The following is a 14,202-nucleotide window of genomic DNA, read 5'->3' as shown; positions in this document are numbered from 1 at the left end:
TGACCTGTGTGTTTGTTTGTGTGTCCACAGGGCAGTATTCACATATGATGGATTCACCAACAAGCTCAAACTGGCTGACTCAGGAGGTAAGACGGGCTATCAAGTGTGGTATGTTTGTTAGAAATACAAACTCTAAAAATCATTGTCAGCTTTTTCTTAGAAAGGGATTCACATGTCCTCTCGCATTTAGAAAATAATCTAACATTCGTACAATTAGCTATTGAGAGAGAATGTAACATTTGTGTTGTCGACCCCTCCATCAGTCTCCCTTTTTCCTTTGTTCCCTCCAACTTCTCCCTATCTCTCTCTCCTCTCTAACAGCGGGTGGTGTGGCAGAGCTGGCAGGGAAGTTTCACATCTCCAAGCCTCAATATGGACTGTGCAAAGTGGGAAGCGCGGAGACAGGAGGCCCCCGGATTGCTATGATCAGCTGGGTGAGTGGCAGACGGGCTCATGGGGCTTAGCTCATGTAAGCACGGGCTTATCATGTTAAAGAAACACACATACCAGCACTAATTACACAAACACACGTAAGCTTTGCACATACATACAAAAATAGCAGGTACACACATAGGTGCTCACACACTCGCGTTCATTGAGATACAGCAAAGACATTTAGCAGCTCCAAGATAATGGGGTTTAACATCTTAAGTGGTCACATACAGAAGAATCTATACACTCATTAATCTGTAAAATGCTCTGGAGGAAATCCTAAGTTACTTGACTTATTCACATTCTATGGTCTTGTTTTGGCACAGGCTTATTCAGCATCTGACATGTGGGAAAGTGCTGTGAGAATGTGCGTCATTGTTGTACAAAAGTTTATGAATCACAGGGCATGTCTGATGTTTGTCACACAGTTGGAGGACGCACATACTTTGGTCATGAATTAGTCCATTAAACAGATGTTGGCAGAATTACAGTGTTGCTAAAGTTACTCAAAAGATAATGCTGCATACAGTAGTTCTGTGATTGTAATTCTTCATGACTTGTAATTGGAGCTTTTATATTTTTAGTGAGTCATCTGTCCAAATAGACTCCAGCAATGTGAATCCTATTGTTCCTCAGCCTCTCCTCCTCCTCTTTTTTTAGTCCCCCCCCAAAGAGAGGCATGATATGAATGTAAGTGTCGACATCCTGTGTTTGTCCGCAGGTCGGCCAAAATGTGGAAGACTTCCGAAGGACAGAATGTGCCAGCCACATCCCAGCCATCAGAAACTTCTTCAAGGTGCAGTAGCTCAAGATGTGCTCGATCTTACGTCACAAACCTTTGTACACGTCATGCAGTTTTTCAATTTTCAAAATGCTTTATTGGCATCAGTGTCTGGTGAACAATACTGTATAAATGTATAAAAGAACAAGCTGGTTTATTTAACTTTAACCTTAAAGGGGACGTAACTCCAGCTGACATTTTCAGCATTGTGGAGGGGCAGAAACAGTCCAGTACATGAAAAGATTGTGAACATAATACCTGGCACTCCTTGTTTACCAAAACCCCTGCAATAGAGAAAAAAATGTTCTCTGTTTTCCTTATCCCTGGACTCTCGACTTTGTGCTCACAAACTCTATATTTACTCTCGGTAGTTTACTTTGTATTGTTTTGAGAGCTTCCTGTCCTCAGTCCACTTCCTGTTCTATTGCAGTGTTTGGTTACGCGATTGGCCTATCTGCCATGTCGCTACCAGGGGGAGACAGCTGAGTTTGGGCTTGAAAGCCCCATTGTTTGTGGTTCAACCTGAAGTCACGTCACAAGCTCAAGTGGTGATAGGAGAGACAGGAAGTAAAGGGAACAGAGAATGGAGAACTTACGTATATTTTATGTTTCAGGTGTGTGGACAGTGTATCAGCGACTCCATCTGTCACTGTGTTAGCTGCAACTTCTCGTGTCCATCTGTGCTCTTCAAACTGTGTTTATTTAGTGGTAGGAGAGGTTCATCTGACCCCTAGGTTTACTGGTTTCCATATAAAGGCATCACCCAGTCAACTGCAGAAGCATCTGTGGAATGTTTGTTGTTTTTTTGTCTCTCTTTTTTTAAAGAGTGAATGTCGAGTCTGGGATTTTGTGACCCACTGTCTGAAAGTACCTAACCCCTCTATGTGTGTGTGTGCGTGTGTGTGTGAGAGAGAGAGTGATAGAGAGAGAGCACTCTTGGGCTTGTGTGCATATTCATGTGGGATTTCAAAATTGTAGAGAAATGATTACTCTGTGGTCAATATGGCATGGAGTGAAGAAAAAGAATATTGCCTTGCCTTCTGAGAATTGTGGGAGAATTGTAACCTCTGACCTTAGCAAACACACACACGTATACATTAACAGCAAGACCTGTGTCATGACAGTGCATTCAACTTGTGGTCACTACTGTCACTATCAACCCACTTGTTTGTGATAAAAACAAAACATGGAACAGAAACCTCTTAGATCAAGACCAAACTGTTGTTCTGACAGCTGTTAGCTTAAACTGCAAAAGAAGAATGTAAGTTCATTTTTCCTTTGCACAGCAGTTCAGACTGAGCTGTATTACTTTTTGCTGGTTCAGACTAAAAGAGAACACACTGTATCACCTTGCAGTGAGGACATTATAGCCAAGCATATGGATCGTATTTGCAAACACTGCAGTGATGACATGCTAAAATGCTAGCCTGTCTTCTGTTCATTCTGACTTTGCCAACAGATGTGATGTTTGTCACACTCTGTTAAGGCCACGTAATTGCCTTTATTCACCGTTCTCATCACGTACATTGTTCATGAACAAACAAGATCTTTAGAAGCTTACTTCATATGCTGGCAACGAATACCGTAAACATCATGGGAAGCTTGCACAACAGCAAAGTCTGTGTCATTCCTCTGTCTGGGAAATCAACTGGGATTGGCGTGTGATAAATTCCTGAAAAATGATTAATGAAACAGGTTTGTTTAGTGTCTAGCAGTCTTTACAAAGATTTCACAGCCAAGCAAAAATTAATGGTACAAAAAGTGACATTGTAAAGAAGTTAGTGCTAGTGCTAGTATCGATGAAGACCTATGTCGTGGTTCAAGGATAACAACCATGAAATTGTCCTCATACAGCGGCTTGTATGATATCTGACGAAATAGCACCCCACGAATGACGTTACATATTTAACGTAAAGTTACATAGTTAACGTCAAGTTACTCAGGTTAGGTTTAGGCAAGTATAGTTACTTAGGTTAAGTTAAGATGATGACGTACCATAAAACTACTCAAGGTTCACTTGGTTTCACACGGTTCTGAACACCGGTCTCCAGGGGGGGAGTCCTATGTTGTTGCTGTCTTACACCAATTTTCAGTCTTCTACCACTTCCTTCTTTATTCCTGTCAGCACATTGGTCACGTGATTGCAGCCTTCCTGATTCTGCAGGTTATATGTGGATTGTGGAGAGGGACTTTTTGTAGGTAGACCTCTGAACAGTTTGTAAGAACAGCCTGAAATTACTTATATTACAGGCTCCATTTAGTGATTCTTTGTCTTCTTTATTAAAATCCAGTGGCAACTTAATATTGATTGAATCTGCTTTTACTTCTGGAACCTCAGACGTGCCATCGTTGAGGACTTGGCTTCTTGGATTCTGGAGTTACTCTCTTATCCTGAAGCCTCCTTAAGGAATCTGATCCCGTTTGATTTGGCGATGGGAGCCTCTTGCGACTGCATGCCTTTGCTGACGTCAGCCCCAGTAGGATTCGAAACCCCGGACTTTCCGCATGGAAGACGAGTGCTGTAACGAGTGCACTAGGCCCCTGGCAACTTAAAATTGACTAATCAATTGATAGTCAATCAATCAATGAGTCTGTCAGTGCTTATTTTTAATTGAAAGTTTCCCTTATTTACTGAGGTGAAGCCATGAATCTGTGGGCTTGTGCTTTAGATGGATTTTTCATAGAGTAAAGCATGTTGGTGAAGATTCTCAGTCATCCAGGTCATGGTAATCTTCAGTGCTATATCGTAGGCAACTGGACTTGCTTGAGTTTCTTGAAGATGCTTCACCTCTCATCCAACTTAGAACTGAAGAAGCCTCTTGGGTGAGAGGTGAAATTCTTCAGGAAACTCAAGCAAGTCCAGTTGCCTACGATATAGCACGAAAGGTTTGAGTGAAGGATATGCAAAGTTTTTCCGGCAATGCTAATGCAAAGTCAAATCCATTGCATTACATAATGCATTCATGAAAACTCATAGGCTACCTGTTAAAGGTCACCTCTCTTGCTTTGATTCTTTTGTACTCTAAAACAATACATGACTATTTTCACATAGTCTCAGGGGGACTTGAGCACTAGTTTTTATGGGACAAGAATTTAAAATAGAGGGGTTGTAGGATAGTTGCTGGTATTATGTCACCAAAGCAAGATTGTATTTGACTGTCATCCACATCTCGATCAGATAATAAAACCTCAGCTAATACCTACTTGACCTTTTGGTGACTGGGAAACAAAACTACTGAGAAAACCCACATCCATAAATCGACTGATGATAATAACTGGAGGCTAAATTAGCTTGTTTTCTGAGAATCTTGGCTTTCATTGCTTTGGATACAGTTAGTTAGAATTCCCCTCGGCACTTTGTTAGTTCGTATTTGTTGGTTGCTTCTTTTCTTCTCTCTTTCCCTCTTTTTTTTCCCACCTTGTCTCAGTCTTTCAGGCTTGCTGTGCTGCATGTCCCAGCTGGCAGTGAGGGGGTTTTGTTAAGGCGAGTCTGCAGCAGCCGCAGATTTGGGTACTTTATGTACTGTACTCCAGCGTGGCATGAAGCTATGAAAACTAAATATGAATAGGCTGCAGATGTCTCTATTGTTTGACATTTTCACTGAAATAATAGCAGAATAAAGTGAGTCAGAAGGGTGTGTTGATTTTGTGAGCGATACACTTGAGGAGGAGGTAGATGTGAGAGTATCTGATACACAGTAATCAGATATGAGAAAGCGTTTTAAAAGGAAGACACGAGAAGTTGGACATTTTCTTATATTTAAATATTTAATTAATCAAAGTGTTATAAGAATAACCATATTTGGCCACATGGCATCCTGGAGCAATGCCAAATTTATTTTAAGGTGGAGCAGGGGATTTGGATTGCAACACCGAACAGTGCTTCTATTGTAAATATGGAATAAAGCAACATGTTCGGGTCAAGGCGCTAAACCCTGAGGCACTTTAGATCATTCACGTCTGTCATCGCGCCTTGACACACACTTGAGAACAAAGGATTTACTTTAAAGCCCAATTTCTGCTTCTGTCTCATTTCAGCAGAGGAGCTCTCATTACAAAGTGACGTTACTTTTTCGTAACCTTTATGAAAATAACTGTCATATAACTGCTAAAACTGTCGCCATATTTTGTAAGAAGTACAAGAATCCGGGGCGTCGGTGGCTTAGTGGTAGAGTAGGCGCCCCATGTACAAGGCTGTTGCCGCAGCGGCCCAGGTTCGAGTCCAGCCTGTGGCCCTTTGCTGCATGTCATCCCCTCTCTGTCTCCCCCTTTCACACTTAACTGTCCTGTCCATTAAAGGCAAAAAATGCCCCCCCCCCCCAAAAAAAGAAGTACAAGAATCCCGTCTTACTTTTCATGAATCACCTTACATTATTTTTTATATTATTATAAAAGTAAAATTTTCAAAACTAAAACAAAATCTAAATTCAGAATTCTACATATACACAATTACTTAAATTTATGATTAAATGATGCATCAGTCATCTGGGTCAGACTCCAGCTGGGGACACTTGAGTACCCACATCCACCTACTGCCTCTCACAGTCTGAACAACTCCTGAAGCAGTTCCAGAGAGCAGACAGTTTGTGCAGAGTTGAGCACTATTATATCAAGCCGGTAACTCTCAACCTGTCACATCACCTTGGGCTCCTTTTCCTCTTAGAGAGATTACATTCCTATACCCGTGGCGAGTTTTCATTGCCAAGGTCATTAATGCCACAGATCCTAAAAAGACTGTTGCATGCAACAACCCACTTGGACATTATAATGAGATTTTCCCAGGAAAATATCTAGGGCATGGATCGGGGTGATTATGACACATTTTCCTAAATAGAGCAGTTTACTATTAAAGCCTTACTGTGAACATACAGTAAATAGAAGAGTAAAATACGTAATGCTCGCTGATTTTGAGGTCATTAAACTTACAGCAAAACACATGTTAGTAGCTGAAACGGCGTGGAAAAAAGAGTTAGAAGAACAATGAAGGCAAAGTCAGGGACTGAGAGGAGGGTTGGGACTTTTTAAAATCTCAAACACTTATGATTTACATATTAAAGGGACAGTTTACCTAACCGAGCAAAATACTGTCAAATACCATGAAACCGATATAATTAAAAAAAAAAAAAAAAAAAAAAAAACGTGATATGAAAATTTTGTCATGCCGCCCAGCCCTGTTTTCCTCTTACCTGTGATGTCATGTAATAATCTGGATTGTTTTTATGTGGGTTGCCGAGTGTTGGAGATATTGGCTGTAGAGATGTCTGCCTTCTCTCGAATATATTTTGTATTTAATGGGAAAGGTTACAATCAGCATTCACTCATTAAACAAATGACTCAGCAGGAGTCACGGGTATTTTTTGGCTTGAGCTCCGATTGACTGTGATAGAAATACAACACCCAGGTCAGCACACCAATTGCAGCCCCTTTGCCAGTGCAATGCAATGACGTAATACTTAAACATTCGAAAAAATTCCAACATTCAAAATTAAGTCAGCACCAATTTTGAGAGACTGAGTAAGTAAGCAATATGAAAGAGATGTTGCCACCATAACATTTTCACCCGCCTTCATGCAGCTTTCTACTGTATACTAACCTGTTTTCTGGCCTGTCTCTAACGTTTAAAGGCATACTTCTCTGCAGAGCCACATACACTCCTGTGCTCTTTTTTTGGCACTGGGACAGCAGTCTGTCACCTATTTTTAATGGGTTTTCCCTGCATGCAGTCATTTAATGGAAAAGGGGTAAAGTTATACTACTTAGCACTCAGCTTGTAGTGCTCAAAGTGCCAAAAAATCAATTTGGAAAACTCAAAAGTAATGTCTCTTTCCAAAAATCATCAAACAGTTACTGATGATAATCCACAGACTTTGCTGGGAGCAGTTTCATGTTTGAATTATCTTCTTTCTACTGTGCTACAATTGCCATCCGTATCTACTGCTAGCTCACCTAGCACCATTATGCTAGCTAATGTTACAGCCTAGCTGGGGAGGACAACAGTGTGTAAAGAAGAGGGAAAAGAACATAGAAAGAAAGGTGAGAGACTGAGAGGATGGTTGGGACTTTTTTAAAAATCTCAAACACCTATGATTTACATATTTAAAAAGATGATAAAAAATGAATCCATGTCCTTTGTTATGGAAAAGAATAAGAAAATAATTAGAGGCAATTTGTGTGAAGTACGCAGAGATCCATGTGTCCATCTGCTAGACTCAACTGCACAGAGCTGTCTGAACTCTACATGTTTGATAATATCCATTTGCCCTACCTTTGGATGAACTCCCATGCAGTTCTGTGAGCACATTTATGTTGAGTATGGGTGATGCCGTCACTAACCCTGGCAGTTTTTGTCCGTCCTGTACTTAATGGCAGTACGCGAGGATGCAGGGCCAGTGTCAGTAATGGGCAAACATTCTCTGCCATTGAGAGCTTTTGCTGCAGATTGCGGTTCTGTCTGTTTCCGTGATTTTCCCAGCATCCCTGGCAGCACTGTGGACTGCTTGTCTGGTCTGTGTGTGTGTGTGCAGTTGGCAGTGACAGCTAGAGTGATATGGATTATACCCTGCACTGACATGTATTATAGGGCACATTGAATGCTCTGTTCAGTGTCAGTGTCAGCGTTGTCACTCAGATAAAGCTGTGGTTTCCTGTTGGAGGCTGACAGACCTGGCCCTCCATCAACAAGCCTGGACTTACATGGAAATTATTCTGAGGTCTTGGCCACATAAAAAATGCCTGTATACATGCATGAGTTCAGCCCACGTTTAACACCTATCCGTCCCATAGAAATAGCAGCAGAGGAACACTTTGTTTTGGTTCTGTGGTTTTTGATTGTGATCCGTCAGTAGTCTTATTTTTCACATCTCTTAATCTCCCTTGAGCTTCACTTCTTGGCATTGAGTAACTGTCGCATACTAAGTGAGAGACTGTTTTTTTTTTTACCTATATTTTTGCACAAACACATGCTTTCACATCCTCTTTTTCAAAATCTCCCTATCTCACCCCTATTTTTCATTTTTCCCATCCCCCCTCTGCCATCTATAACCATCCAAACCAATGCATTCCTGTCCTCGCACTAAAGCCAGGGAGTATTTTCATTCTCTCACAATCCTTAAAACTGAAGCAGTTGCACAACTGTTTGGCTCCAAGTTTGCATAACTCCAAGTCAGACCAAGAGAAAACCACCAGAGGGACTGTGTGTACTTCTGTATGGATTTCTAGCCTTTGTGTGTGGTTGTGTGTGTGTCCACAGTACAGTATGTAAGGGTGGATTAAATTCACATCTGTCTTACTTTACGTGCCATGTCTTTTTCATTCCCTGCCCTCCGTGTTGCAGGAAGCACATGTGTTCATTAGCGCAGAGAAGGTGGAGGACGTGACAGAGGAGAAGATAAGGGCAGAGCTCGGCAAGGCCCAGGCCAACACTCCCGCACAGTGGGTGAGAAGGAGCTCCAGGTCAGCGGACAAGGAGGAATTAGTGGTGGGTGTCCTGCAATACCTCATGTGCCCATCAGATGGAGACAGAGACTTTCGTATACACATTGTGACACAATTTAATGTAGAAACTTACTTCCTCTGTGACTTAAGTGTTTTACTTTTGCATTTGTATGCCTTATTTGGAAGTGTAACAACTTGTGGCACTACATTAACTATTCCTTTGTTCTTATAGGGTACAAATTACAGAAAAACAAATGCTGCTATGGAGATGAGACGGATAAACAGAGACTCATTCTGGGCACGTGCAGAGGTACACCAAAGTAGCTTGAATTAGCCGCATTTGAGTGGCTGAAATATAGTTCAGCTGGATGTTTACTGTCATTTAAACTTGGGAAGCTTTTAAAGAAATTAAAATTAAATTATTTTCCCATTTTTTTTCGCTGTGTGTGACAGCGTGAAGAGGAAGAGAGGAAAGAGGAGGAGAGGAGGCGAGCAGCAGAGGAGCGACGCCGCCTTGAGAGAGAAAGAGTTTTAAAGGAGCGGAGGGATGCAGAAGAGAGAGACAGAAAGATGGAGGAGAAGCTACAGATGATTGAGGAGCAGAGGTAGGAACAAAGTCTGCTTCCTGTCAACGGCGCCCTCTAGTGGCTGTATTTTTTACAGCATGGAAGAACAAAGTATATTCATGTACACAATAAATGCACTGTAATTTTGGATAATAATTTTTGGAAACAGCAATAAGTGGTGCTATTTTATTTGTTTTTCTGTCTGGTAGGAGAAAACAGGCAGAGCAGGAAGAAGAGATGCGCAGACAGGAGAAATTCAAATGGGTGAGTGACAAGATGTGTACGTATTACTGGAATTTCACAGTGTCTGCTTGTAAAATGATGTAATGTCAGTTTGGCAAAAGTGGTCGAGCCATGATTTCACGGGCAGAATGGACACCTGCTCTGCTGGCGTCTGGTTTTGCAGCTTGGTCAGACTGGCCTGAACTCAGTGACCCCTGTGCAAGAACTGAAATGACCTTTGGCTGGGTGAGGTCTGATTATAAAACTGTTACTGTCATTGAAGACATTAAAACTGACCCTTTTATCTGTGTAAAGGCCATTGCAATTCAGATTACTGCTTTATGAACAAACAGTAGATTGACTGTATCCACTGCTGGTCATTTAGTTTACAATGACATATTTAAGGGACTCAACAATAAGAACGTTATAATTTAAACATAAAGCTAAATAAATTAACCCATCACTGAATCATTGTCACACGCTCTGAACGCTTTCTACACATATAAATCACTTAACATGACAGACTTGTTGACAGTCGATAACCAATAATGCAGAACTTTAAATGCACTCCAAGGTTGTGGCTTCCATGTTCAAACTGTACAAGACTAAATATGATTTGTTTTTAAACTTAAGATAATACACCAGACATTAAACGACAGAAGAAAAATCTGTTTTGGAGGTGGGTTGTGTGTGTGACCATGGTTTGGAGTAGTGTTGTCAAAATATCAATTTATCCATACACACACACACACACACACACACACACAACTATAGTTGCCGCTAAAGCGCCGCCTCCTCTCACTTGCTGTCTCCTCTCAATGTAATTTGATTTAATGGAGCTCTAGTGCCATCGGAAACATATGTTTGCCAAAGCAGACTTAAAATAAAAAACAAAAATGTATGTGCAATAAGTAAAGTTTACTGGAATGAAGAAATATTTTTTGTTTTTTACTTGCACTCTATTGCATTTTGAATGTGTGATCATGGGCACTATCGCAAGAAGAATATTGTTTTCATTAATATAAAAAATGTTTTAATTATTGTTCATATTTATAATAGTCATTCTGCTACTAACCAAGAAAAAATCTGTCATCATGTCATAGCTGTAATACATTTATATATTAATAACAAAAATAAATCATGTGCTCTCAAATGTCACTTTTTCCCTGTGGTATTAAAAAAGAGATAATGAAATATATATTTTTCAAAGTATTGTATCAAATTTAGAAATTCCACTATCATGGCAACACTAGTTTGAAGGAGGCATTCCTCACAGGGTTACAAATTCACCTCCAGCCTTGGTTACGAGTGCAGACTGTATACAGTACATTTCTATCTATTAGAGTTATGTCTAAAGGTGGTTATACTTGTGTGTATTGAGAGGTTTGCAGATGTCAGAGATAAGTACTTGCAAGGTGTTGCTTCATTTGCCATGTTCAGAGTGGGCACTGATCGCTGTTTCATTAATTAGGGGACTAAATGTCAAAACACTCTTTGAGTTTTCACAATTTTCACAAGTCTTGAGTGTTGTGTCATCTACTTTTTTCAAATACTTCTATTTTAAATGAAGAGATTAAAAGTGTTAAAATGTGTGTGTGTGTGAATATGCAAATGTTTTTGCACTGACAGGAACAGCAGCAGAGGGAGCATATGGAAGATATGAGGGCTCGTCTTAGAAGGAGTGAGTCCATAGAGAAAGCAGCAGTAAGTGGATCTTAGACTACTACAAATCACAACAGCTAACATTACTTAATTTTGTTTTGAATCAGCTCTGTTTAATCATTTCAATTTCCTTCCTATACTGTGCATCACTTGACCTGCAGGAGGCAGCAGCATTAGTATCGCAGCGCTCCATGAACCCTCGGGAGTTCTTCAGGCAGCTGTCGTCATCATCATCACAGAGTCCCACCAGTCCTGGATCCTCCCGCACTGGTAGGTACACTGTGTGTGAGCTTGAACACAGAGCAGTTCTAGACAAGGTCCATATGAGTTTATTGAAATAGCCCTAGGATGCAGTCCATAAGTTTTAAGTTTTTGGGCATACAATGTGTATTCTTTCTCGGGGTTAACTTTCATTTCATTATTGTAGGGAACATGTACTGTATCAAGTGGGGAATCTGGGGGTCCTCCCACAGGAAATTTTGAGCATCAAACACTTTGTTTCTTGCATTCTGGTGAAGTTTTATGCACCAATTTATGGTGGAAATGTCTTTTATATATTGCTTTTAAATATTTATTCTCCTTTTGATCATTTTTTCTTGTTTAATGTTTTCCCTGCTGAGTCAACCGAATGTAGGCATTGTTTAGTTTTGGGGTCCTCCTTTGTCTTTTGATTGGGGAAGTAACCTCTTTTAACGTGCATGTGATTTCTGCTCATGTTCAAAACTTTTTTGTAATATTCCAAAATTAATTTAATACAAATGCAAATATGATGAACTGCAATTGCACAAGAATAAAGTCATAATTTTGTAAGAAAAAAAACTGTTTGCCCGAAAGACTGCTGTGCATCATCATGTTCTTGCTCTGCTGGTCACAAACTGTTCTCTTCCACTCCAGGCAAACCCTTCAGACGATACCAGCGCAGCCTGACAGACACGGCCTTCATCTTCTCTAAACCAGAGGGGAGCACATCATCGTCCCCTTACAGTTCACCCCTGGTCTCCCCCTTCTCCCGGGCTCCTCCCTCCCCCATCTACCGTGCCACATCTCCCCCCACGAGCCCCGATTTCCGCCCCGTCACCTCTCCACAAAGGCCCAGAGCCCCCATGTCGCCGCCTACATCACCTCCTCGCCCTGCCCCTCCAGTGTCAGCCCTGCCCAGCGTCCCACAAACGAAAAACGAAGTTCAGGCTGTTGTTGAGCCCAAACCCCCATCACCTACGGAACCTTCTGCACCTCCGGCCTCCCCGACTCTCTTGGCTTCCTTGTCCCCCGTTTCAGTAAAAGACAACCCCTCTCAGTCACAACCAGGGGCCCTGCCTGCCTCGCCCCCAAATACCCCGACCGAGCCAGAGCACTCATCTTTCTGCTTTGAGCCTGGTGTAGCTCCACAGGCTCCAACAGCTCCTCTTCCAGAGATACCACAGCCAAACACAGGTAGGGTGCAACAAAGAATTATACTGAGATCTAACAGTACAATTTTATTATATTTCTACTTTTTTAAGGTAATGTACAGAGAAGGTCTCATTACCGCAAAAACAACACAATCATGGTGATGGTGCAGTGAAGAAGAGCATAATACGCTGTTTATTACTTTGCCAAAGACATTAATCGTCTGACATTAAGTAGTGGTTGTTAAACTTTTTATTACAGGCTAAAGTGACTTAGATGCTTTTGCCAAAAACTACTCCGCACACTCCAGACTGTGTAAAGCAGGCCAGCGACTATGAATCAGTGGCCTATTATACAGAAATGACAGAGCACAGAATATTTTTACAATCCAGTCACAATTAAATATTCCTTAAGTAACCACATACACTTTTAGTCGTGCCAAGCTCAACTGTAACGTGCACCCAGAGAACCCGACTTTTGCATTCTTCATGGTTTTTCTACCCCACACACACACACACACACACACACACACACACACACACACAGGCTCTTTTACAACATGTAAGCTTATCAAAAACACAGTGGTGTTTTAATGATATAATTTTTCAATCAACAGACCTCAACACAGCTGCTTATGTGCACACTGAGCTGGTCTCAGACACTGGCTACAAAGTACAGGCTGTACTGGTGGAGGAGGACGAAGAAGAAGAGGATGAGGTGGAGCCCGAGGGAGATAAGGCTGAAACACAACCACAGCCTCGCGCTGTTACCACAGAGCCAGTCCAGGCTGAGGCAGAGGAGCAAGAGGAAGAGGAGGAGGAAAAGAAGGAGGAGAAGGAAGTAGACAAGGAGGAAGAGGAGGAGGAGGAATTAAAACAACAGGAAGCTGAGCCTGCACCAGTGGAGGAGCCAGCTGAGGTGGTGCAGGAGGAAGAGGAGGCAAGGGAAGATGGAGAGGAGAATGACCAATCAGAAGACATTCAGGCCCCATCTGAGCCTGCTGAGCTATCAAAGGAAGAGCCAACAGCAGCAGTCACTGGTAACAGTCTTCTTCTTGTATTCTGTTATTTTGACTTGATTGACATTTGTATAATGTTTTGTTTCACTGTCACACACCATTTCATTTTAAATCTTTCCAAAAATTAATATGACATTTCATGATATGTTGCACGGTGACAAGAGACTATCATTATTGCAGATGCTGAACCAATTTGTCAAGTAATCAAACACGAGACTGTCGTCCTGTCAGCCAATGGGATCACCAACGGAGAGGACATGCAGGAACAGAACGGCATAGGTTTGGCAACAAATCAGTATTATTGAGTGATGATACATTACTAAATTAATTCCCTGTGTTGGTTGGACTTTAATGAATGCTTTTCACACTGGTCTTCTCCAGAGCGATCTTTGAGTCCATCTGACACAGAGCTCAGCACACCGGAGCTGGTCAGGTGCTACGATCATCATGTCACGGCAGAGGAGGATGACGTCATTGAGGACAAAGAACAGGAGATCTCAGAAAATGGACAAGAGGTTGGCCTACTGTTTCTACCAATGCATGTTGAACTTGAATTGTGGCCCTATAAAAAGGCTGTCAGTATATACAAAATTCAGAGCATCTAATTCGTAGTCTTAACCAGGATTGGCTGCCCACGGCTCTCAAAATGGAGGGGGCTGAGCTGGGCGGCTATAAGCTAACAGTGCTAACAGCATGAA

At 41.6% G+C, this 14,202-nt stretch overlaps 1 protein-coding gene across 1 annotated transcript in view; it reads left to right on the top strand.

Annotated features, from left to right (window-relative positions):
• LOC117252808 (uncharacterized) overlaps positions 1-14,202 on the top strand; it is a 35,003-nt gene that overhangs the window by 18,542 nt on the left and 2,259 nt on the right. Inside the window, 13 exon segments of the mRNA XM_033620006.2 lie at positions 31-86; positions 322-434; positions 1,154-1,228; positions 8,547-8,690; positions 8,880-8,957; positions 9,101-9,252; positions 9,423-9,477; positions 11,065-11,139; positions 11,259-11,367; positions 11,992-12,531; positions 13,103-13,525; positions 13,685-13,783; positions 13,886-14,019. Coding sequence (XP_033475897.2) covers positions 31-86; positions 322-434; positions 1,154-1,228; positions 8,547-8,690; positions 8,880-8,957; positions 9,101-9,252; positions 9,423-9,477; positions 11,065-11,139; positions 11,259-11,367; positions 11,992-12,531; positions 13,103-13,525; positions 13,685-13,783; positions 13,886-14,019 — 2,053 coding nt within the window.

This window comes from Epinephelus lanceolatus, chromosome 9 (assembly GCF_041903045.1).
Source record: "Epinephelus lanceolatus isolate andai-2023 chromosome 9, ASM4190304v1, whole genome shotgun sequence".
Classification (NCBI taxonomy): domain Eukaryota; kingdom Metazoa; phylum Chordata; class Actinopteri; order Perciformes; family Serranidae; genus Epinephelus; species Epinephelus lanceolatus.
This window is presented reverse-complemented; position numbering and strand designations above follow the sequence as displayed.